The 24957-nt window shown below is 33.1% G+C and overlaps 1 protein-coding gene and 1 non-coding gene across 9 annotated transcripts in view; both read right to left on the minus strand.

Moving 5' to 3' along the window:
- SCN1A (sodium voltage-gated channel alpha subunit 1) overlaps positions 1-24957 on the minus strand; it is a 150787-nt gene that overhangs the window by 22492 nt on the left and 103338 nt on the right. For all 8 annotated transcript variants that reach the window (XM_076005619.1, XM_076005623.1, XM_076005621.1 and 5 more), the window contains 4 exons: positions 23978-24460; positions 4874-4994; positions 2765-2919; positions 1105-1278 (listed from right to left, as the gene is read on the minus strand). In XM_076005619.1, the coding sequence (XP_075861734.1) occupies positions 1105-1278; positions 2765-2919; positions 4874-4994; positions 23978-24460 (933 nt within the window). The remainder of the gene's footprint in view (positions 1-1104; positions 1279-2764; positions 2920-4873; positions 4995-23977; positions 24461-24957) is intronic.
- LOC142872463 (small nucleolar RNA U13) lies at positions 7467-7569 on the minus strand. The gene has a single exon (XR_012920720.1). It is a non-coding gene; the product is annotated as a small nucleolar RNA U13 (small nucleolar RNA).

Raw genomic sequence — 24957 nt, forward strand, 5'->3', positions numbered from 1 at the left:
AATTAGATTTAAAATCTAATGTAAAAAATTATAAGGAATTGAAATATGATGTAACTTTTAATGCTTGAAACCTCAATATTAGATACTTTTCCCCCTCTTGACATGGTAAAGCAATTATTTCTTTCAGGTTTCTCTCAGTTCATTCATTTCATTGTAACATTATGATGCTTTTCAAATTTGTCTTTGTTCAGAATCTAGGAGGTATAATGTATCAATGATTCTTAGCTCTATAAACATTTTCCACAAGAAACCTTCATAATCTTGCTGGATTAATATTCTTTTGGAAAAAAACTTCTGCCTATGGAGTCATGATATTTTTTTACATAGTTTTCTAAAGTTGAAGTTACACTAAACTGATAATATGAAACATGATGTTTAACTTTAACACATCTCAGCCACTTGTTTTAGGGTAAATGAATTGTTAATCATTGGATATATAAATTCTATAAAAGGCTGTTTGGTATATTATGGGCTTGCCTTAAATCTAGTCTCAATTCTAGGAAAAGTGCCACCTCTGCAAAAAGTAACTCGTCTTTCCTTGCATTCTGTATACCTCACTTCCCATAATGGAGTTATAACTTATATAATCTACTCTTTAAATCTACCCTTTAAACATAGATCAGAGAGAATTATTTTAAAATGATGGTAGTCCCCATCATCACTATTTATTGAGTGCCTTTAACATTGTACAAATAACATCACCATTTTGGAGAGTCAGAGGCCAAGTAAGTTACTCAGTGCACAAAACCAGTAAGTGGTGAAGTTGGTGGGATACAAACTTTAGTTTGTCTGATTCACAATATAAGGGATTTAAATAACATGTCCTTTACATTTCTGATTTCTCTACTTTCCCTATAAGCTGCTGATTTCTTTTTTTCCTTCAGCTTTTTCTGCTAGATAACTACCATAGATTCCATCCTGTAATGCAATTTTAAATCAGTAATCCATGTCTTCCAAAAACCACACTCTCATTCACTGAGTGAGTTTAGTGGCTAAGTAGCATATCCTGTCAACATAACATGGTGGCCTGAGATTCACCATTTTAGAATTAGAATATAAATAAGACAAATTATCTTGAATGACAAAGACGTGAAAGATACCTACATCAACAATTAAGAAGTCCAGCCAACACCAGGCATTGGTGAAATATGTTTGATAGCCATATGCTACCCATTTTAGAAGCATTTCCAGAATGAAAATATAAGTGAAAACCTTGTCAGCATATTCCAACATAGTCTTAATTGTCTTTCGCTGATCAATATATATATCTTCAAATGCCTATAAAGGAAGAGTTACATATTTTAGCTTTCAAAAACTATTATGCTCAATAAATTATTTTTTTTCTGATTATAAATGCACATGGCATTTTATTGGACTAGGAGAGCAGAGGAACAGTAGTTATTGCTGTTTTATTTCCTCACAAAGGTCTTCTCATTATCTAATCAGAGGAAATGTTATACTCTCCATTGCTATTATAGCTAGCAGACAGAAGAAAAGTGTAATTCCAAAGAACTGATTTGACTTGTTCAAAAAATAGTCCTTGATGTCATACCCTGATGTGGCTGCCCCAGTTGGAGTTACATATTCCTTTCGTTTTATTTCTTTTGCTTTCTTATATTGGCTTTTATGCCATATAAAGGAGTTTGAAGAAATAAAGGAATGCAGAAATTGTGATTGATCATTACAGTGTTCAATTTTACTAAATACTTGGGTCTATCTGCTTCTTTGTTGTTTATTCACTTTGCTAATTGTTTATATTTCTCAGCAGAGATACAGGATGACAATGATGATACAATGAAAAATTATGTTTCATTTAGATCCTAAGATGTATTCTTCTAATATGAACCTCTCTTGATATTTTATTTCTAAGTATACACTCCTTTCAATGGTGAAAGAATATTTCTTGTCTAAAGTGGCATGTAGAGAAAACTTATTTCCTTCAGAGAAATTTGCAGGTAAATAAAGGTCTGGGTTCAAATTATAATTGGAGTTAAAGAAACTTGTAAGTAATTGTGTTTCAATTAGGCAAACTCTATCATCTGTATCAATCGATTGATCTATCTAGCTGTATGTTATGGCTTAAATATTTCCTTTCTATCAGTGTTTGTAAAAATTATATCTATATATTATATTTACATTTTTAAAATGATTCTCATATAAATGTAAACTGATTCTGATGACATGAACACCTTCCTGTAAAGAAAAATCAATCCTTAAATGAATCACTTAGGCATGCTGCCCAATATTTATTGTTCCCAACATTCAGTGTTTCCTGAGTAGCACAAGAGTAGTGAACACAATTGGAAAGAGACAGAGAAGTGGTCCCTAAAGACTTATTGACTGTCCATAAAGCGATAATAATAATAATGCCATTTGGAAACAAAATACACCACAATTTAAAGGATACATATTCCCAATCACAGGACTTCCATTAACAATACTGTAGTTCCCATGCTTGTTTTCTTATTAAGCTATTAGTAATTGAATATTCATACTCTTTAATTATAATGAATAAGTTGGATGTCTAAGTTTTCTGGAATACTTAATAATAAGCAAAAATAAATAACTTATTAGAAATGTTTGTATACATAGTAAATCTATAAACCCATAGTCATACAGTAAGTCTATAGTCTGGAAGATACAAAGTGGGGCAATTAAAATTTGTTAGACACTAAGACTATGAAACAGAGGGCATTAATAAGTCATCAGTATTAGAAGATTCTAAAAATTAGTACTGTAGCCCCCTTGCTTAATATTCACTTACCAGAGCACCACTACTAAGGAGAATCATGAAAACAATGAAGGTCTCAAACCAGTTATGTTCAACTATTCGGAAACACGTTCTTCTCAGGTTCCACCACTGTTTTCCTCTCCCTTCTTCCACACTGATTTGACAACATTTGAATCTTTGTACACAGCCTGCAGGTATAATGTTCAAATAGAAGTAGATAAAATAACTTCTGCTGCTTCCGTAATATCTGTTGGCATGTCCCTGTTTCATCTTTTTATTACTATTGCCATCTTTATCTTGCTAGGACAACTCTCTAAGCCTGGAGTACAAAGAGCACGTTCATCAGCTGCGTAAAGTTGTGGAATTATTCAGCCTCTTTATTTATTTTTATTTTTTAGAGACAGAATCTCACTCTGTCACCTGGGTTAGAGTACCATGGTGTCAGCCTAGTTCACAGTAACCTCAAGCTCCTGACCTCAAGTGATCATCCCACCTTAGCCCAGAGTGCTAGAATTATAGGTGTAAGCCATCATGCCTGGCCTATTTGGCCTATTTAAATGATTCCCTAGATAACAATATCTTTTCTGCCTCAGAGTGTTATCTAAAAAAAAACTTTGTAAATTACAAAAAGAAAAATGTGAAGTAGCTTTGCTTCATACTATATCATCTTGTTGCACTCGGTTGAAGTCACTAAAGGACTTCAAAATGGAAAACAATAATAAACAGAAATCTCCCCTTTTATAGAGGACATAGAGTAATAATGAAGATCTCTTCCAACAATGCTGGGTTTGTTACAGTTTAGATTTTTTTGTGGTGCTTCCAGAAGAGATTATATAATTTTCAAAATTAATTTAGTCCACTAAAATGTGATTTAAATAGTTCTGCTTTGATTTGTCATTGACTTCCTCATACACTGCTTTCACTTGCTCTGACATCTGAATTAAATGAATAGAGTACATTTGTAAGCACCAGTGGAAGCTATCTGAGTACATTTGTAAGCACCATGGAAGCTATTTTTTTTAAAAGTACAGAGCATGTACCTTTCCCCCAAGAACATTATAAGAAATTCTGATTTTCAAAAAAATAAAAACAAAAAGATATAAGCACAGGAACCCTGTTCCTAGGCAAAAAGAAAAAAATAAAATAGAAAGGCAGGTGTGTTGGAAGAAAGAGGAGAGAAATAAAGGAAGGAATGGAAGAAGAAAGGAAGAAATGAAGGAAAGAAGAAAGGAAGGTCCTAAGGAATGACGTAATGGAGGAAAACGAAAGAAGGTAGACAGTAAAAACACATGCAACAGTTCAATTGAGGAGTTTTCACAAGGTATTATATGACAAGTTATCAAGTGAATTAGATAGATATATTTGTTACAGCTGTTCAGAGGAACAAACATCTTTCACCATGGTCAGATGAAAGTAGTTTTGAGAAGGACTTTGAGTAATATGCACAATTTATATAGAGAATACAGAAGACTGAAGATATATTAGGTCTATGAGGAAAGAATAGCAAATAGAAAATATGCAAATATATTCATATCCCCAAAATTCAAAATCCCAAGGAAACCAGACCATGGGAAATACCAGTTATAGAAAAAAACATATCTGTTATATCTATTGCACAAGGCTCAACTAAGCTCTGTTTGGGTATCAGGTATCTAAGGCGGTGCTTATTTACTGTTTCATCCAATAAGTAAGGGAAAACGATGTCTTCATGAAAAAACATGATTTAGCATTTGCAATTCATTTAGTTTTAACAGTCAGAAAGTTACTTTTCAGATAAATTCTGCATATGCAAATTTTAACTAGGGTTTAAAATGCCAACTGTGAAATAACTATTTTAAAAATTTTAAATTATAAAACTTAGTCACAAGTTTTGATTGCATTGAAACATTTTTTTTCCCTTCGTTTTCACAAGCCCTTCACATAATGGGAAGAGATCATCAAAGCACAACACTAGATTTTAAATCCTTTTTCTCTGTCTACATATTGGAGGTAATTGAAATAGATCTACTACAAAGTTTTATTTTATTGCAAGCAATAAATAAATTTATTGCAAGCAATGCAATTTATCCATTTTGGGGAACCAATAGCTAAAAAAGCTGTGCTCTGAAAGTGAATGATTAACATTAGGATTATTTTCTTTACCTTCAGTGAAACAGGCTTCAGGTTCAAGGGTTTCTTCGGGTTCCACAACGGGCTGTTCCTCTGCAGGTGCACCAATGTCCACCGTGCTACCTTCTGATGAGCTACTGCTTTCGTTAAGTTTCTGTACGTGAGATGGACATCAAAAATAAACCCCTTTAATAAGTAGCCTACCAAGAAAGGATTATTACCATTAACTTATTTTGCATGCTCCTTGAGGAAAAGAGATTTTAAGTTTAGTGCAAAAGAGGGATTGACTAAGAAGAGGAAATAAGAAAATCACTGTGTCTATATTAACACCTTTACCATAATTCACAATGTAAGTATGAGACCACATCACTATGTTTGATGTTACAAATGACAAAATCAGCAAAACACTGTCCTATGGATTAGAGAAGCAGGAGAAGAAGAGAGAGGGAGGAGGAGAAAGAGAAGGAGGAATGGAAAGGGAACCAGAAAAGAAGAGAATCATTACTTTAGAAGAAAATAATGTCATTAGTTTATTCTGCATTTTAATGTTTGACTTCATATATTTCCTTAACAATGCCTTACTTGTGAACAAATACTACCTGTTATTTTCACTCATGTTACTAGTATTCATGGTCACGGCTTTTTGAGTTATTTACTATGTGTCAATATTTGTACATTCCATGTGCTCTTTGGAGAGAAATTGTTATGAAATAGGTTAAAGAACTCAATAAACAAATAGTTTTAAACATTAAATAAACGATTTCAATTTCTAGCAAATATTTTAGAGCCTGAAATCTTGTCAAATTAGATAAATAAATAAAGTGCAGGAAAATTCAGTTTACCCCAACAAATAATTGTTAACATGTCATGTGAAGCTGAAAGGAGGAAATCCAGTTAACAATAGCCTTTATATTTTGACAATAGTTATGGGACACATATTTCTCTTTCCAGAGTTCTGAGAAGACAAGAATGGCAGAGATAATAGAAAATATTAATTTAACTCACTAAGATAGGAACAAATCATGAATGTTTTTTCTGAGAACCAGCAAACTGGCTTTTAAATTTTTGGTGAGAATAATTAATTCATTAATGTATTTAACTAATATTTACTGAACACTAAAAATATGCTAGATGTTGAGTATTAACCAATGACTAAACACCTGTGTTCCTTGGGCTATCGAATCTAGTGCAGTGTTTTTCAAGCTTTAGGCTTATGTAGACCATCTAATAAACATTCAAAAGCACACAGTGGTCAGTCATTCAACTTGTTATCACAATGTTGTAAATAATAAAAATGAAACACAATATTAAAACTGTTAATAATAATCTCATATAAAGGGGGGAGAGTTGATATTAGAAAAATATTTCACCAAACTATTTGTATTTGCTCAAAGAAAGATAGCTTATATATCTGTATCCATTTCCAGTTTCTCTCTTCTCTTGCCTTTTAATTTCTTATGAAACAAAAACTTAGCTCACAATTATAGGTCATTAGGATCTATAATGATATGTAGCCCTGTTATAGCTCTGAAAATCCAAATAGAAGATGATCTCTGAAATTTTTTTTTTTACAAAAAGCTCACTGAAGATTACTTTCAACATTCCAATAAATCTTTAATTGGTCTGCATACCACACTCAAAAGCTGAAAGATTGTTCAACATAGGAGACAATACCAAATAGATTTTTAATCTACTTTTTGGTTGCATTTGGCTTTGAATAACTTTATGTTCTGTTCTGGCATTCGTACTGAATTAAAAACATACCCAAGAATAAGTCATTGGTTACTTCCTCTGACAAATGAAGAGAACCATCATATGGTGGGGTTTAGTCACTATCTCAACCAAACCACTCGTAATCTAGTCTTCTGAAGAAATCTTTATGTCTTATCCTCAACATTATGGAGATTCATCATTTGGCTATAAAATGATAGATCTAGGCTGACACTTGGCACTTTCACAAATGACTTAATATCACAGAAATGACCTTTATGGGCACTATCAGGGACATAAAAAAAATTCATTCCATATTTTATAAAAACCATATGAGCAACATTTTATCACCCATTGTTCTTCACAGTAGAAAAGCAGTCCTGTGCAACATGCATATTCTTTATGTAACAATCAGTGAATGAGATTTGAGAAGTTTGACAATTTTCACCAGCACTAAGAACTGGAAAGCATTTTGTTTTCTGTGAATAAATTTGCATGTGGAGAGATTTAGATGCAGTGTTAATTTCAATCGCACATGTATCTTGTGTTGCACATAACTGTTGCCTGCTAGATCCTATCCCCACATATCCTTTCCAGTCTATATCAAGACTCACAAAATAAGAGATTATTAGAATAAAAAACTCCTTTTCAACAATATGGGTTTTCAGTGATAGGCAGAACAAAAAGTTGTTGAGCAATTCATATAGGTGCAATGTGTAAATGATCCATTCTTTATCTGTAAGTTGTTTCATCCAACCGTGAGGTGAATTATTATAGATCCTAGCATGGATATGTACTTAAAAATTGTTCTTTCTCACTTGGGCCAATAATATTATGCAATAGTCATGTCACTTGATAATAAAATACTGCCAATAGCTAATTTTGCTTTCTTGTCTGTCATAATATATATTTTTCACATCAGATGGTTAATGTGCCAATGTTGTAACAAAGATTGAGGGAGGCACATCTCATACATGTGAATGAACACCCAATCATCATGCTTATGATTACAAAAGGATTATAATATTTGTTTCCTTATGAGGAGTATTACTTTTTTTTTCTTTTATTTCATCATATTATGGAGGTACAAATATTGTTAAGGTTACACATATTGTCCCTGACCCCCTTCCTCCCCCTGATATGTCCAATCCCCCAGTGGTGTGCATCACCCACATTATGGAAGCATACACCCCTTTCCTCCTCCCCCTTCCCATCTGCCCATCACATGCTAAAAATATATTTTTTTAACATTTTGGTTACATTGTATATCTTTGCCTCTCCCTACGAAAGGTTAGAGTTATACCCTTCCCCTCCAAAGTGCTCACCACATCCCTAGGATTGGGTGCCCCCCCCATCCCTGGTGAGCATTGCCACCATTTGAAAACCATAGTTTTAATCAGTCAGTACCAATTTGATGGCGAGTAGATGTAGAGCCCATTTTCCATGTCTTGTGTCGCCTCACTTTGGATAACGAGTTTAAGCTTAATCTAGGATAGCATAAATGGTGCTAGCTCACAGTCGTTTCTTAGGATTGAGCAATATTTCATTGTGAGCATATACCACATTTTAATTATCCACTAATGAATTGATGGGCACTTGGGTTGTTTCCATGACTGTGCAATAGTGAATTGTGCTGCTATAAACATTCAGGTGCAGATGTCTTTATAATAGGATGTCTTATGCTCTTTTGGGTAGATGCCCAATAATGGTATTGCAGGGTTGAATGGTATTTCTATTTCTAGCTGTTTGAGGTATCTCCAAATTCTTTTCCACAAAGGTTGCACTAATTTGCGGTCCCACCAGCAGTATAGGAGTGTTCCTGTCTCTCCGCATCCTCACCAGCATTTGTTGTTTTGGGATTTCTTGATATAGGCCATTCTTACTGGGGTTAGGTGGTGTCTCATTGTGGTTTTGATTTGCATTTCTCTAATAATTAGAGAAGTTGAGCATTTCTTTGTATATTTGCATGCCATTATTCTGTCTTCTTTGGAGAAGTTTCTGTTCATTTCTGTCACCCATTTCTTGATGGGATTGTTTGATTTTTTCTTGTTAATTCTTTTAAGTTCTAGATAGATTCTTGTTATTAGGGCTTTATCAGAGGTGTAGAGAGCAAATATTTTCTCCCACTCTGTGGGTTGTCTATTGGCTCTACTGATGGTTTCCTTGGCTGTGCAGAAACTTTTTAATTTGATCAGATCCCATTTGTTTATTTTTGATGCTGCAGTGATTGCCTTGGGGGTCTTCCTCAAAAATTCTTTGCCTAGGCCAATGTCTGATAGGATTTTCCCAACATCTTCTTCTAGGATTCTTAAGGTTTCATGCCTTAAGTTTAAGTCTGTTATCCATCTTGAGTGAATTTTTGTGAGAGGTGAGAGGTAGGGAATCCTGATTTGCTCTTCTGCATGTAGCTAACCAGTTTCCCCAGCACCATTTATTGAAGAGAGATTCTTCCCCCAATGTATATTTTTGTCAGCTTTATCAAAGATTAGATTGCCGTATACTGATGGTTTCATCTCTGGTATCTCAGATCTATTCCAGATATCTATGCTTCTGTTCTTGTGCCAGTACCAAGCTGATTTAACTATTATTATTTTATGGTACAGCTTGAAGTCAGGAAGACTGATGTCTCCCAGTTTGTTCTTTTTATTTAAGATTGCTTTGGCTATACAAGGTTTTTTCTGGTTCCATACAAAGTGAAGAATTATTTTTTCTAGATCTGTAAAGAATGGTGATGGTATTTTGATGGGGATTGCATTGATTCTGTAGATCACTTTAGGTAATATTGACATTTTAACTATATTGATTCTACCAATCCATGAACAAGGTAGATTTTTCCATCTGTTTAAATCTTCTGCAATTTCTTTTTTTAGTGTTTCGTAGTTATCCTTGTATAAATCTTTTGTATCTTCATTAAGTATACTCCTAGATATTTAATTTTCTTTGGGGCTATAGTAAAGGGTATTGCGTTTTTGATTTGAGTTTCTGCTTGATAGTTCTTGGCATATATGAAAGCTTCTGATTTGTGTATATTGATTTTATAACCCGAAACTTTACCAAATTCAGTTATCAAGTCTAGGAGTCTCTTGGATGAGTCCATGGGTTTTCTAGGTATAATATCATATCATTGGCGAAGAGCGAGAGTTTGCTTTCAACTGCCCCCACTTGAATGCCCTTAATACCCCTCTCCTGCCTGATTGCTATCACTAGGACTTCAAGCGCTATGTTGAATAGGAGAGGAGGGCACCCTTGTCTAGTTCCGGATCGAAGGGGGAAAAATTAGGAGTATTACTTTTAATGATACCTTTGAAGGACTGATTTTTATTCTGCCTTTAAGTGAAAACATTTATTCATTTGATGAATCAAAGTATTGTTTTTTACTTGTTCTAAGAAAAAGACTTTATCTGAGTGGTGACTACTTTGTTTGAAATTCCAAAAACCAAAAAGACCTCATGTTACTTTTTGACACGTTTTCAAAATGATATTCTCTGAAGAAGGCAAATAGTTCAACAGTTCAATAAGATTCAATTTTCAGATATTCATCTTTATATTTCTTATTTTGACATTTATATTTAGGCTGCTTACATAAGATGGTCACTCTTATAGAATTGCTTTTTCTTAAAATATATGCAGACGTACAGTTTCTCTGATGTTTTTACATAAGAGTCTCAATTCACAAAGATAATCTGAATTGTAAATTCATGTTATTTTCATTCAAATTTTATTCTTTTGAATTATTAAACCAATTTTGTGTAATGAGGATATAACACAATAGGAAAGTAACATCAAAAATGTGAATTGAACAATATAATAGTTAGCATGCAATTAGACACACACAAACTCTACCCTCTCCACTAAATGTTAGATGAGGTAAACTTACTACTACTTGTAAGTACGTGAGCAAATATTTGTAAATACTTGTAGTTTATGAACAATTCTTTAAGAATGTAGGGCCTATTATGAATATTATAAGATTCTGTGAACCTTAAGTTAGCTTACATTTAAAATGTGTTATTAATAAATGTTGGTGAATAACTTGTTATTTCTTGAAGACTACTTTATAGGCAAACAGGGACCATGGGTAGGCTGTAGATCAAGGAATTGGTGAGTAGTGCTACTTCTCCAAATTGTAAAACATCAATGGCAAAGCCAAAGATAGTCAAAGTCACAAATGGATAGCTACAACGTTAATCTGTGATATTATAGCTACATAGTGAGACCCCCTCCTATGTTGCCTGGTGTTGTATTAGACACTTTTAACTCATTATTTCATTAATTCTATGAGGTGGATAATGTTGTTCTCTTTTTAGAGATTAATGAGACTAAGCCTCAGGTTAAGTAACTTGTCTAGCATCATATAAGTAGTAAATGAGAAAGCCAAGATTTTAAATAATCATTTTTGAGACCAAAGCTCATGCTCTGTTTTCTATGCAGCCACATGGTTTCTGAAACAAAAGAAACAATGGGTTCATATACTTATAATTCTTCCATCAAGTTAAAAGTGAAAATATTCTATAGGAAAAAAAATCAAGATGAGCCTAATAAATGAAGAGAATCTACAATTCAATCTTGAAGTGAAAAACAAAACAAACCAAAAACCCCACCCATTCACATCGCAAACCAATAATGAAATTTTATATGATACAAATATTTATTATCTTCATACAAATTATTTCACCAGCTCCTACAAGCTAACTTCTGATAGTATAGATATGACTTAAATTTAATTTTTGTTTACAGTAATTCTGTCAATCTAATTATATGCTTGTTATAAAGCAAATGTCATAATAGTAACTTAAGGGCAACCAATAATAAAATCCTTTGGTATGGTATTACTTTAACTCACAAATTTTTTTTTTTTTAAAATGACACTTGTAAAGTCCTTAAAAATTTTGGACAAATCTAATTTTTGCTTAGCACGGCTCCTCACATGTAGTGCCAAAATACAAATATCAAATTTTGTATCCATTACTGAATACAATTATTAATCACCTAGATTTCAGTTTTTCAATCAGAAGCTGTTAGTCTTAAGGTAAATAGATGCAAACCTAAAACAATATAAAAATAATGTATTTCATGCCTACTGCTTGCCTTCTTAAAAAGCCTTCCCTGATGTATCTTGCCTGGATGATGATAAATAAATTGTTCCCTTTTTAATGTTCAAAGTTGCCCTAGGTTTTACCGGGGTCAGACTCTCTCCGGCTGAGAGTTCTATTGCCAATACACCTGACTTTACTCTTAAGAACATCCTTTAAAATTAGTTGTCCCTGTTTTATAACTCAACTTTGTGATATATTACCAGTTAATATACTTGTAGCTATACTTTCCCTTTAATACATACAGTTGGGAATCAATCTATATGTTAGATATTTTTAGATGGTTTAAGAAATGATTAAATGTCTTTGTTAGTATTCCACTGGAATATCTACTCTTGGGAAGTTCTCAAGTCTAGACAAGTGATCCTCTGCATGTTTACAAATTAACTCTTAAACACTTCTTAATATACAAGTATATTCTACAGTCTGTCTACACTACTGTAGGAAAACAGAGGTGTGTCAAATGCTACTCAAACTCAATGTGCTCTCAGTTAAAGTAATGACTTTTCTTTTTCTATCCTAAACCTGCTCCTTTAACAAATTCCTGACTCTGGTTGTTTGTAATCACTCATATTAGCAACTAAACTCAAAATCTCCTTACTTACTCTTACTTATTTCATACATTAACAGTAATCAAAAGTCAAGTTGACTTAATTTTACCTCTGAAAGAACTCTTTTCTGAGCCCCATCTTCAAAATTCATATGAACTTTCTGTTCATTTTTGTCACCTTTTCTTTGAAGAGTTATAAATAAAAAAGGCCTAATCCTAAGTCTCACCTAATTTAGACCTCTGTGGACCACAAAGCTTGGCATATGGTAAATGCCCAAAAGTGTGTGATGAGTAAATAAGTGGATGAATGCCTCTGTTTTAGATAATTACTGGCAGGTGAAGATTTTGTCTCCAATAAGCATTTCTACCAAATATCCCAAATCTATCTTTCACAAATAGAAGCTGCACTTATCAAGGTGAATTTGTTAATGTTCTCTGGCTTTTGCTGATAGTGATTATTTTCTCCCATCGTTGTGGAAGAGTAATAATTGCTCTCTTATCTAAACCCTACTCCACATTTTATATGCACTACTCTTAGGACACATATTGCTTTTTATTATAAAATGTAATATGCCTTCATTCTATTTTTTATATAAATAGATTTGAGGGTGTAACTATTATTTTGTTCCATGGATTTATTTGCCAAATGTATTAGTTTTTTATTGCTGTGCAAATCACCATGCACTAAGCAGCTTACAACAGAAATTCACAATCTCACGGTTTCTGTAGGTCAGAAGTCTGGCATTTCATTCTCTGCTTAGGATCTCACTGGGATGCTGTTAAGGTGTTGGCTGGAAGAGCAGTTCTTATCTGGGGCTCAGAATCTTCTTCCAAGCTTACTATTGTTGCCAGAGCTCATTTCCTTGTAGTTATAAGACTGAGTTCCTTACTTTCTTGCTAGGTCATGGCCAAGGATGACTGTCAGCAACTAGAGGCTCCCTTGGTCCCTTGCCACATGGCTGCTGCATGCAGTTTACAGCATAGGTGTTTGCTTTCATCTGGGCCACCCAGATTATATCTTTCTGGCTTCCTCTGGGTGACAGTGGGAGAAAATGCTCTGCTCTTAAAGGTTTTACCTGATTAAGGCAGGCCCACCCAGCATCATCTCCCTTTGGCCATAAACATAATATCACAGGGTGATATCTCATCATATTCACGGGTTCCAACCACACTCATAGGGTGGGAATTATGCAAAAGCAAGGGCCATTGAGGCCACCTTAGAATCCTGCCTGCCACACCAAAATGTGTGTGTCTTACTGATTTTTTCCCCAAAAAACTGTTGTACTAATATCTGTTACATTGATAATTTATTAGTTTCTCTCTTTATTTATATTCCCTTTATTTTATTGTTGTTTTTTAAATTTTTCAAATTAAGATATTTGTTATGTTCTTTTATGCTTTCTTAAACATCCTTGGCAATATTAAGACATTCAATAACAGCTTGGTCCTATTCCATAGATTTTGACAAAAAATCTTCTTATAATTGAAAGAGCTATTTATGTATTTTATTTATCCCTTAATTCAATATTTGTTTAAGAGGAAATTTCTTAATTTTTAAGTGGTTGAAATTCTTTTAATCAACTTAATATTAATTTCAGGGTTAACTGCATTGTTATCAGATAACCCTATATAAAGTCTATTTTCTTAAATTTATTGAAGATTACTTTGAGCTCTACTTTGAGCTCCAGTGTATGGTTCATTTACATAAATAGCCCACAGACACTTGAAAATAAAAATTCTCTATGGATATGACTTTTGAGATAATATACAGCAATAATGCATTTACTTTTCTTATTTATGTTATTCAAATTCTCAATGTCCTTATTTAATTTTTTCTTTACATTTTATCATAGGCTAAGTTGTATTAAAACCCTAATAACCAGTATATTTTTATCAACATATTCTTATATTTCCCATTGTTGAAATAGAAGATGAAATGGCTCAGTTCTTTATTTGATTAGAATAATAATATTAATACTCAAAAAGGGAAGAAAGAGCTCTTTAGATATATGAGAAGAGTCCATCTCTACATTAGAACATGAAATATGAATTCAGATAAAATACTAAGAAAATGAGTAAAAAGCAAAACTAAAATATTCTCACATTTATTGATTTAAAAATAAATGAGGCTAATTTATTTTTCCTTTTTGTTCTTAGATCAAAATTAATTTTATTTTGAAATTTATCATCCATGTAATAAAGCAATCAATTCTCACTGTTTTCAAGGCTAACAGAATATTTTAAAAATCCATTTTCATATTTATTAAGTCACTAATCATCCTTTAATTTACTAATTTCCAAATGGGCTAGTTCATTTGAAAATAAGTATATTTTCACACATGACCCTCAACAGCTAAATTATACACTTATACACTGATTTGTATTGTTCATATATTTTTGGCAGGCTGACTTAATATGTGAGCTGAGAGAATGGAGAGACCACATTGTATCAGAAGCATCCACTTTGCCTTATACATCAGGGCATTCAATAACCACTTAATAACTACAAACCTGATGGTAAGAGCATTTTTCCTCCTCAATGGATTTATGCAACATTTCGTGCTTTTAAAAAATGTTCTTTACTATAGCAAATGATTTTGACCTTGAGGGTAAAGCAAAACAAAGCAATGCAAACAAACCACTCCACAATATTTCTTTGAGAGTAAATGATTAAATGCTTTTCTCTTGTTCTCTAACTTGATCTTAGAATGTTTATGCTTTTAGTTTTACACTTGGTTTCTTATGGGGAACTTATTCATATAATTTAATAGGAGTTCAATTTATAATAAGTGACATAAATAAATCTGGAATTTAAGGGTCAAAAGGATACAGAATGTGTGTGTGATATGTATACATACACTATATATATTTTTTGTACGAACTATATATATGTATGATATATGATATATATTACACAATAAATATATAGTAATTATAATAAATCATATGCAATTGTCTATATAATATGCATAATATATATAATATATACATTTAAATGTAACAAATAAAAAATATTATTCCAAATACTCATTTTTAAAGCTGGACAGGTACTATTTTAAACATGAGCATTTTACTATTGCTTTATATATATACAAGTATACACACATCTATATCATGCACATATAGATGCTAAATCATACGTAAATGAGGTGCTTTACAACCTCAAAAATATTAGTATTAATATTTCATCGTGTACATTGTGCACTAGCAAATATTTCTAGTGTACACTATGCATATTAAAAATTAAAATCATCTCTATTAAAGACTTTCAACAAAGCAACAATATAATATCAAAGGAAAAGACACTGTACTACGATTTAGCAGTTCTACAGGGCAGCTAGAAAACTCAAATATTAACTTGTTAATTCTCACATTAATTCCCAGTTGATTTCTTCATCAAGCTGTATGCTGGAAGGACAATCTTCAGTGGATTTTCATATTTACCAATTTTTAATTGTTCCTAGTATTTAGTCAAACATTTGCCCAGTGTAAAGTGAAGATGGAGGAATATAGTAAGAGCTCTAATATCTACTCTGAATTCTACTTTAGCAAATCTCAAATATGAACTTTTTATATTAATGATTAGTTATAAAGGAACAAAAAAACACAACATCTCATTACATATTGGTCCAGCAGAAAACCATCATAATGCAAAAAGGTTGGAAATGAAACAAAAAAAATTCTGCAAAATTGCATTTATAATTCTCCAGCTAGAAACCAAAATTGCAAATCAAATGAGTAATTTCCATTGTTAAATTCATTTTGCTGAATTGAGCAAAGTCTTTCTAATGTTCTTTTAACATTAATTTTTAACATTAAATGATAACATGTTTAATAAGTGTCTACTGGGTAGTGAAACTATATAACTATACAATGAAAGGTTAGAAGTATTATTTTGAGGGTCAGACAAAATTGGGTTTGAATCACAATTACCAGTTTTATGAGCTTTAGGAAGTTATTTTGACCTCCTTAAGCTTTAGGTTTCTAATTTGTAAAATTGTCCTTACCTCACATGGTTGTTTTAAGGATCAAACAAGAAGACAAATGAAAAATGTCTGGCATGTGCTTACTTGATAAATGGTTATAGTTTTCATCACAGTATTATGTAATTTGTAATAGGTGTAATTGCTGATATTTGACCTTTTCAACTACCATAAATACTAGTATCCGCCAGGCATCAATACTAGGACCTAAAAACATAAAATAGTGAATATAGTAGACTTAGTACTTGCTCTCATGGGTTCACAGTCAGGAAAAATATGGATAAGCAAATAATTGCCACATACTATGATAGGGTTCAATTAAGGTATATTGAGAGCACCACCTAGCTCAGTCTAGGAAGGACACAGAGAAGAAAGGGACAATTGAGGCCAGAAGGATGAGTCAGGTGAAGCAAGAGGGAGTAAGAGAGTATTCCTGACAGAGAGAACAGGTATAAAGATGAGAAGTGATAAAGCAGGCAGATTAGGAAATAAAAGATCAGTGTAGCTGGCTGGGAAGGGGTTGGGCATGTGGTTTCACAAGACTTGATGAGGTCAGTGGTGGCCAGTTTGTGCAAGGACTTGTAGCCTTGTTAAGTTGGATAGACTCTATCCTGTGAGCAATGAGCAACTCCTAAAAGGTTAGGGAGGAGAAAGTTATGTCCAGATTTGCCTTTAAGAAAGAGCTCCTATTGTTGTGCATGGACTAGACTAGTAAGGTGACTATTAATGTGGGAGACCCATTGTGGGGCTGTAGCAATAGCACTGAGGGATGATGGTCTGTGTAGAGATGCAGAGAAGTTGACATGGATAGGTAGACTAGGTAGTCCCTGGCAATCCATTAGATACAGGGAGAGGGAGCTTGGGTTTCCATGGCTAGAGGGTCATACTCTTCATGAATAGATCATGCGCTTCATTAGAGATCATGTGCTTAGGCTGAAAGTTGTCAGATATTCCTTAACCCATATATAGTAAGGATAAAAGTATTACATGGAAAAATATCAGCAAAGCAGCAAGTAAACTTTTTAAAACATAGGTGATAGAACTGGGAACACAAACTGATATCTAGAAGTTAACTGCTCATCACTCATTTATGCATTCATTTAATAAATATGTTGTATGTGATGTGGACTTAAGGTAAGACATGGTTAGTGTTTTCCTGTTCTCACAGACCTGGTAATATAATGATGCATCACAGAAATGCTTCTTAAAGATGTGGCAGACTCTTCCAGGCAGTTGTCAAAATCAGAAGAATGTGCTCCTTAAACACAACCTTGAATATCCATAATCTAGGAGACTAAGTGCTCTGTAAGTAGAATTAGACTTCCACAGGTCAGTGTGGGAGGCAGAAACAGATCAGCATAAAGTGCAGGCCAGTATAGAAGGAAGAGCACCTTTCAGGATTGGGTAAGAGGAGTCACACACTCCTGGCTACGGTATTAACTTATGCACAGTGAGGAAAGATGGGTAGTAAGCACCAAATCTTACTTAAGTATAGTTGACACCTATACTTAGTTCTTCAATAAACAGTGTCATTTATTTCAAAGAAATACCAAAGAAAGTTCCTTTTCAGAAATTATTGAGAAGATTTAGAGTAACAGTAAGAGCATAGACTCTGTATTCTAGTCCAGGATCAACCACTTACTATGTGTGCGAATTCAGCAAGTGTTCATTTGTTCAAAATATGGTTTTTCCTCATCTGTAAGATTGGAGTAATAATATCTATCTTATGGTATGAAGATTGAATGAGACAATATGTGTAAAGCCCTACAAAGCTTTGTTCATGACGAATGCTCAACAAACAATATCTGCCATTAACATGTTCTGAAATACAAGGACCCAAATGACATTTTTACTCATTATTCTGAAGCTCATAAATTGCAAAAACAAGTCTACTTTTTTCTTTTTAAAATTTTTTTTCTTAACTACTTTAGTAATGTGTCATTTTTTTATTTCAAAGAGGTATAATTTTAGTAACTCAGTTCATTTAAAAAAAGTATTTATTTAAAAGGAATTACAGGAGTAATTTTGCTGATTTCACCTTATGTTTTTGAGTACTTTTAACTTCCAAACTGCTTTTAGATCCTTATAACATTCCTATAAGTATTATAGAACAGATGTACTCTTTTAATAAATTAGGAAACTGGGTAATACAGAATTAGTAATTTGCCTATAGTAGAGTCAAAGCTACTTGATTCTTAGTCTAGTATTTATATAAATAAACCAAAACTCAAAAAAATATTAATAATAGGTACTCAATATTATTACATCAATAATATTAATATCTTAATATTAATAATTATATATTAATATTTAAATCATAAATAATTACTAGTAGTAATAATAGGTACCCTAAATTATTAATAATAGGTACCTAATAATAGGCACTTAATAATAGGTACCCAATATTGTGATAAGTGCTTTAGAGGATAAAAATCCCATAAAATATTATCTGTGACCAAAGAAACTCACTTTTTAATTGGGGAGACAGGATTTTACATTATATTTTGCATAGTCTTAGCAGTTCTGCCTAGCTTTCAAGGCTCTCCAAATTTGTCCAACCACCATTCTTTATTATTAATGTTCAGTAGAAACCTGCATTTCTAGCTGATAATTATTCTTATTGTTGTATGAGTCACTTTCTGAGGTTTTGAAAACAATTTCTCAAGTTACTTAGATGTACTTGGTTGAGGTCTCTTGGGACTTAAAGAGATGATGAAATGTGACCCATTCCATCCCTTTTCTTTATTTGGAAACTAATAGCAGGAAGGTGTCAAAAAGACTACCACTAATTTTGTTCTGTAATGGAGGACAGTAATGTGTGACTATAGCCCTGATATAAGAGTATAAATATGTAAATATGAGTTTCCATTTTACCATGTATCTTCACATCAGTCTATCATTGGTTTCCTGGAAACTGAGACTACTTGCCCCTTACCTACACCTTTAGCCTCATCTCCTGTGATTTTATGCCCCAGCAATTTCAAACTGCCAATTGTTTCCAAACATACCCTGTTACTTCATGTATCTAGGTTTTTGCATATTTATATTTTCTGGTTGGGATGCTCTTCAGAAAAATAATTTTCTTAAATATTTAAGGAGTTTACCATCAAGAATTTAATCAAAACAATTTTAAAATTAAACTGAAAATATAAAAGTTATCACTACCCCCAGATTACCTTATAAAACAATTTATTACAGAGGACAAAAAGCAAACAAGAAAAAAAGACAAATAGTGGAATATGTTACTAGTAATTCTGGTAAGAAAATTAACTGGAACAGTGTGTTGGGAATGCAACTGGTAACAATAATAATAATGACAATTTATTGAATACTTACTATATGCCAGGTACTGTGCTAAGTCCTTCAGTTTACTTATTTATCCCCCCCCAAATGCAGTAAATAACATTATTCCCATTTTTGAGATAAGGAAATTGAAAATTAGATAGGTAAAATCACACTGTATGTAGCTAAAATGGAATTACATGAGTCAGTATCTGACTCCAGAATATAATATTTCACCAACAACATTGTAACTGTAGCCTCACATGTCTAAACACAAATGTTCAGAATTTGGATAATAAACAGTGGCCACTTTTAATTTTAAACTGAGGGATGAATATAATTACTGAGGTATATAATGGCCTGTTTTCCTTACCACTACCCTCAAAGAGCTGATACAGTGTTTCTGAAATTTAAGAACTCTTGAACTTCCAGCTCTACCCCCAGGGACCAAGAGGGTGCACTCTAATTAAGCAAACAATTCAGTAAGTTCAGCACAGGCAGGAAAAACTTCATTTACCATTATTTCTCCCTACAACATTCAAAGTACTCTTGACATAAACTATTCTATTTCACTAAAATTAAAAAAAAAATGGTCCATATTGAAATAATGGTCCTTATTGAAATTTGGGAATGGAAACAGTAACATATTCAAATGGGACAGGTATAATCAAGGCCATGATAGATAACATTTTTGAATCAATAAGGTATGTCCCAATATGAAACTTCATATTTAAGGTTGAAAGCCATATTACCTGAATCATAGCTATGGTTTATTAGTATTCCCCATTCACCAGTCCCCTTGACACATGGTAACTGCTGAATAAATGAAAATAGGTGAAAAGAATAAAGGCTAACACAGAAAGAACCAAAAGGATGAGATTACTTGAATATCATATAGGCTGCATTCCTAATGTAGAACAAGGAATCTTCAACTTTTGGGGCATCTGCTGATAGTTTCATTTTTCTAAAAGGAGAACATCTCATAAATTCTGCCTTGATTTGTTGAAAAAAACTACACCATAAAACTGATGAAGCAATGAGGAGAAACAATTTTGTGTGGGTTTATTTCTCATGAAAAAGGAAGAAATGATGACGTGGAAATGCCAGGAAATTTGGGGCAATATGATAATCTGTAATAGAATTTTAAAAAATAGTCTGATTCAAAAATGAATAAAAGAAATTGAAATGTATTATTTAGGGATGAATAGAAGTTTCAGTATTTAATTTTAAAAATTTCAGCTGGATGAGACACACATGCATTTCAATGGCAATTCATATGAAGAGGGTGAGGGATTATTAATATTACTTTCTTAGAGCACAGTACAAATTGAGAAGCTAACATCACTAACAAAAACAAAAACAACAATATCTAACTCAATTGAATCCCAAGAAAAATGGGGTCCAGAATCACGGGAAATAAAATGATATTTTCAAGTATACTCTCATCAGAGCAAGTGTGACGATAAGCATCCTTCAAAATGGTTCTATGAAGAAGAGTTGAATGAACTGGAAAACTTTGATTTGAGTGTCTATTTTGTATCAAACATATATAAGTAGGTCAGGACATAAAAGGAGAGACATGCATGCATATAAGTAGCTATCCTAAAATATTTTAGTACTTTGTAAGATGCATGAGTTGAGAGTATGCATTATTTATTAGCTGTGCTCTATGCTTTACATCTTTGGGAACCAAAAAAGAAAGCTATCTGTTCTGCCTGGGATGAGGAAGGCTTTCTTACCACCATGGTCAAAGAGCCGATACAGTGTTTCTGAAACTTAAGAACTCCTGAACTTCTCTCTACACCCAGGGACCAAGAGGGTGCACTCTAATTAGGCAAACAATAGATTAAAGTTCAGCACAAGCCGTAAAAGCTTCATTTACCAGTACTTCTCCCTACAACATACAACGTGCTCTTGATGTAATAATCTATTTTATTTCATTAAAATAATAAAAAAAAATACTGGTCTATTAAATAGGTTTCATTCTAACTGGGCCAAGACTCATAATTTGAGAAATGCTGCATTAAATTATCTCAGTTTTTATTATTCTAACATTTAAAATTTCAATTAATGTAATGTTCCAAGACATAAGTGTCACAAAGTATGAAGAACCAGTACTGCCTCTAGTGGTTCAGTGGATAGACATTTTAAGAGAGGTTAGTGTTCCTTTCAGCCCTGATCAATATAAATAAAAATAGAAATAGCATAAATCATGTCAAATTTTTACAGAAAAAGTATTCGTTATGGATGGTCTTTGTGATAAAATAGGTCCCCCTCTTTTTAACTTAACAGTTAGTATATAGTAGCTATTATTCCTCATCAAATATTAAATGTAGGTCTAAAGATCCAAGAAAAAGAAAATTAAATTAATTTATAAATTAAATAAATATTTAAAATAAATTTAAAATAAACTAAATAAATTATTAAATTTATTTAAATAGAAGTCCAGAACCAACTTTATAAATATGAACAATTTTTCAAAACATTGCCCTCCATCTGGTTCCTTAGCAAAACCCAGGTCTCTTAATGAACAAAGTTTAAACTGCTATAATATTCAAATTTAAAATCCTGAAAAAAATTCCATAAAGTTTTACAAAAGCAATCTATCATTTTTTCCTGAATCTATTTCCATGGACATGAGAAATGTGACGAGGATCTGACTACCATAATGTCTCTACATTACATCCCTGCTACTTCTCTCATTACACAAACCCAAATTACCTAAGAAGCCTTAAAGCTAGGGTCAAGGCAGCACCTTCTATAATTCTAATATTAGCCCCTGACTCCAAAAAGTGGAAGATGACCTAGATTATTCAGAGACTCATTATAAATGCTTAAAACATCATTAAAGGGACATATTCAATAATTCAAAAGAATGTTACATGCCTGTGGTATCTTATGTAGGCAACTATTAAAATGCAACAGACATGGTTATATATAATAGAACTGTATCACTCACAAAATGTCTTTGATATATTATGACCTTTAAAATATTTAGATTATATAACCTAAGGGATGGACATCCTACTCTTTTTGAGACTTCTAAACACTCAATAGGAAGTAAAGGCTTTGTTCTAGGTTGCCTTTGAATTATCTTACATATCCATTAGAGTTTTAACTTAATATTTTTAAGTAGGTTGTTCTGGATTGAATTGTGTCCCCTCAAATTCATATGTTGAAGCTCTAACCCTCAATGTGACTGAATTTGGAAATACGGCCAGTGAAACAGTGATAAAGATTAAATGAAGTCATAAGAGTGGGGCCCTAATCTGAGAGGGTTGGCGCCTTTACAAGAAGAGGAAGAGACACCAGAGCTCTTTCTCTCCATGCACGTGCACTGAGGCACTGAGTACACAGCAAGAAGGTAGCTGTCTGCAAACCAAGGAGAGAATCCTCACTAGACACTGACCCAGCTGGCACCTTAATATTGGACTTTCCACTTTCTAGAACTGTGAGAAGATAAATCTTGGTTGTTAATCCACCCAGATTATGGTATAGCGTTATGGCACCCCAAACAGACTAATATATAGAACAATAGAATTTTAGTTAAAGGAGCTACACAGAATCATTCTTGTCAAGTTCTCTTCCATGTACATGAGCCAATGTGATACAATGAAAGACAAACAGAACTGGGGGGAGAAGGCTCTAAGATCAAGTCTTCACCATCCTCTCACTAGTTATGTGACCATATGCTCCCTAAGCCAATGTCCTTATCTGAAATGTTAAGATGATAACAGATTTCTTTCCAGGTTAACATAGGATTAAATGGGATGATGTATATCCATTTATTGGATCATTCATTTATTCATCTAACAAATACCTATCAGTAAGATTGAGAAAATGCACACATATGAGTTATTCTTCAATTTACCTATCACCTCTTTGGGTTAAATCTTTGTCTTTGCTTCCTCAGTGAAATAAAATTTTATGTGATGACAAAAAAATCTATATGGAAAATATATAATCACAAATACAGGCAATGTAATACATGTATCACAGATGTTCCTTGACTTAAGACAGGGTTATGTCCCCAAAACCATTGTAAGTTGAAAATATTATAAGTCAAAATGATTTTAATACACCTAACTTACCAAACATGATAGGTAGCCCAATCTACCTTAAACATACTCATAACATTTGCCTACAGATGGGCAAAATTATCTGAAACACAGCGTATTTGATAACAAAGTGTTGAGTATTTTGTGGGATCGATTTAATACAGCACACCATAGAGTACAGCATTGGTTGTTTACCCTCATAACCACATAGCCAACTGGGAGCTGAGGCTTGCTGCTGCTGCCTAGAACCACAAGGGAGCATTATATGCATATTGCTACCTGAGAAAAGATCAAAAGTCAAAATTTGAAGTACAGTTTCTAATGAAGGCATATTGCTTTTCCACAATCATAAAGTTGAAAAATTATAAGTTGTACCATCTTTTGTTGGAGACCGTCTATACAAGTATATATGTATATATATGTATATGTATTTATACCTACCCACATCTATAGACTCTTACCTCTTTACTTTCTTCCAAATCAGATTCGCTACTAAAGTCCTCCGTGTTTAAGTTTTCAAAGTCAGATTCTCCTACAGCAATTGGTACAGTCACGGTAAGACTGGGATTGTTTATGAATGACATGTAATCACTTTCATCGATAATGTATTTTTCAACACTGCTGCCGGTTCCTATGCCACTGGTGGTTCCATTTACATCTTTAAGATAGTCAAGATCTTTCCCAATTTCTGTCGTATGATTGGACATACAATTTTCTTTCCTGTTGTTTAGATCATCAAGTGGTTTAATTTCATCTAAAATCTTTTGTTTCCTAACAAAGGACTGTATAATAAATTCATATATTTTTCTTTTCACATAAGCTATTCCTTTGTGCATCCTATCCACAGCAATTTGGAGATTGTTCATTTCATTATCATCATCAGTGGCTGCAAGGTTGTCTGCACTAAATGAGCTCAGAAGTAAGGCCAGAAAGAGGTTCAGGACCTTAAAAAACAATAAAAACATGATTACAATTTCATCCCAATGTAAAGAAGCACACATTATGATCACTTATTCATTTAAGTGTGGAAGAAACTACAAAATCTTTTTCTTTTTCTTTTTCTTTTTCTTTTTTTTTTTTTGAGACAGAGTTTCACTCTATCACCCTTGCTGGAGTGCAATAGCATGATAATGGTTTATTACAACGTCAAACTCTTGGGATCAAGGGATCCTCCTGCCTCAGTTTCAGAGTAGCTAAGACTACAGGAATGTGCCACTATGCCTGGCTAATTTTCTATTTTGGGTAGAGACGGGGTCTTGCTCTTGCTCAGGCTGGTCTCAAACTCCTGAGCTTAAGTGATCTTCCCGCCTCAGCCTCCCAGAGTGTTAGAATTACCAGCGTGAGTCACCATGCCCAGCCTGTAAATTCTAAAACTGGATGAGAAAGAAACATCATACCATAGTGATGAAAAGTTGGGTGATATGAATTTGTGACCTGGGTC

Source organism: Microcebus murinus, chromosome 8 (assembly GCF_040939455.1).
Source record: "Microcebus murinus isolate Inina chromosome 8, M.murinus_Inina_mat1.0, whole genome shotgun sequence".
In the NCBI taxonomy this organism is placed as follows: Eukaryota; Metazoa; Chordata; class Mammalia; order Primates; family Cheirogaleidae; genus Microcebus; species Microcebus murinus.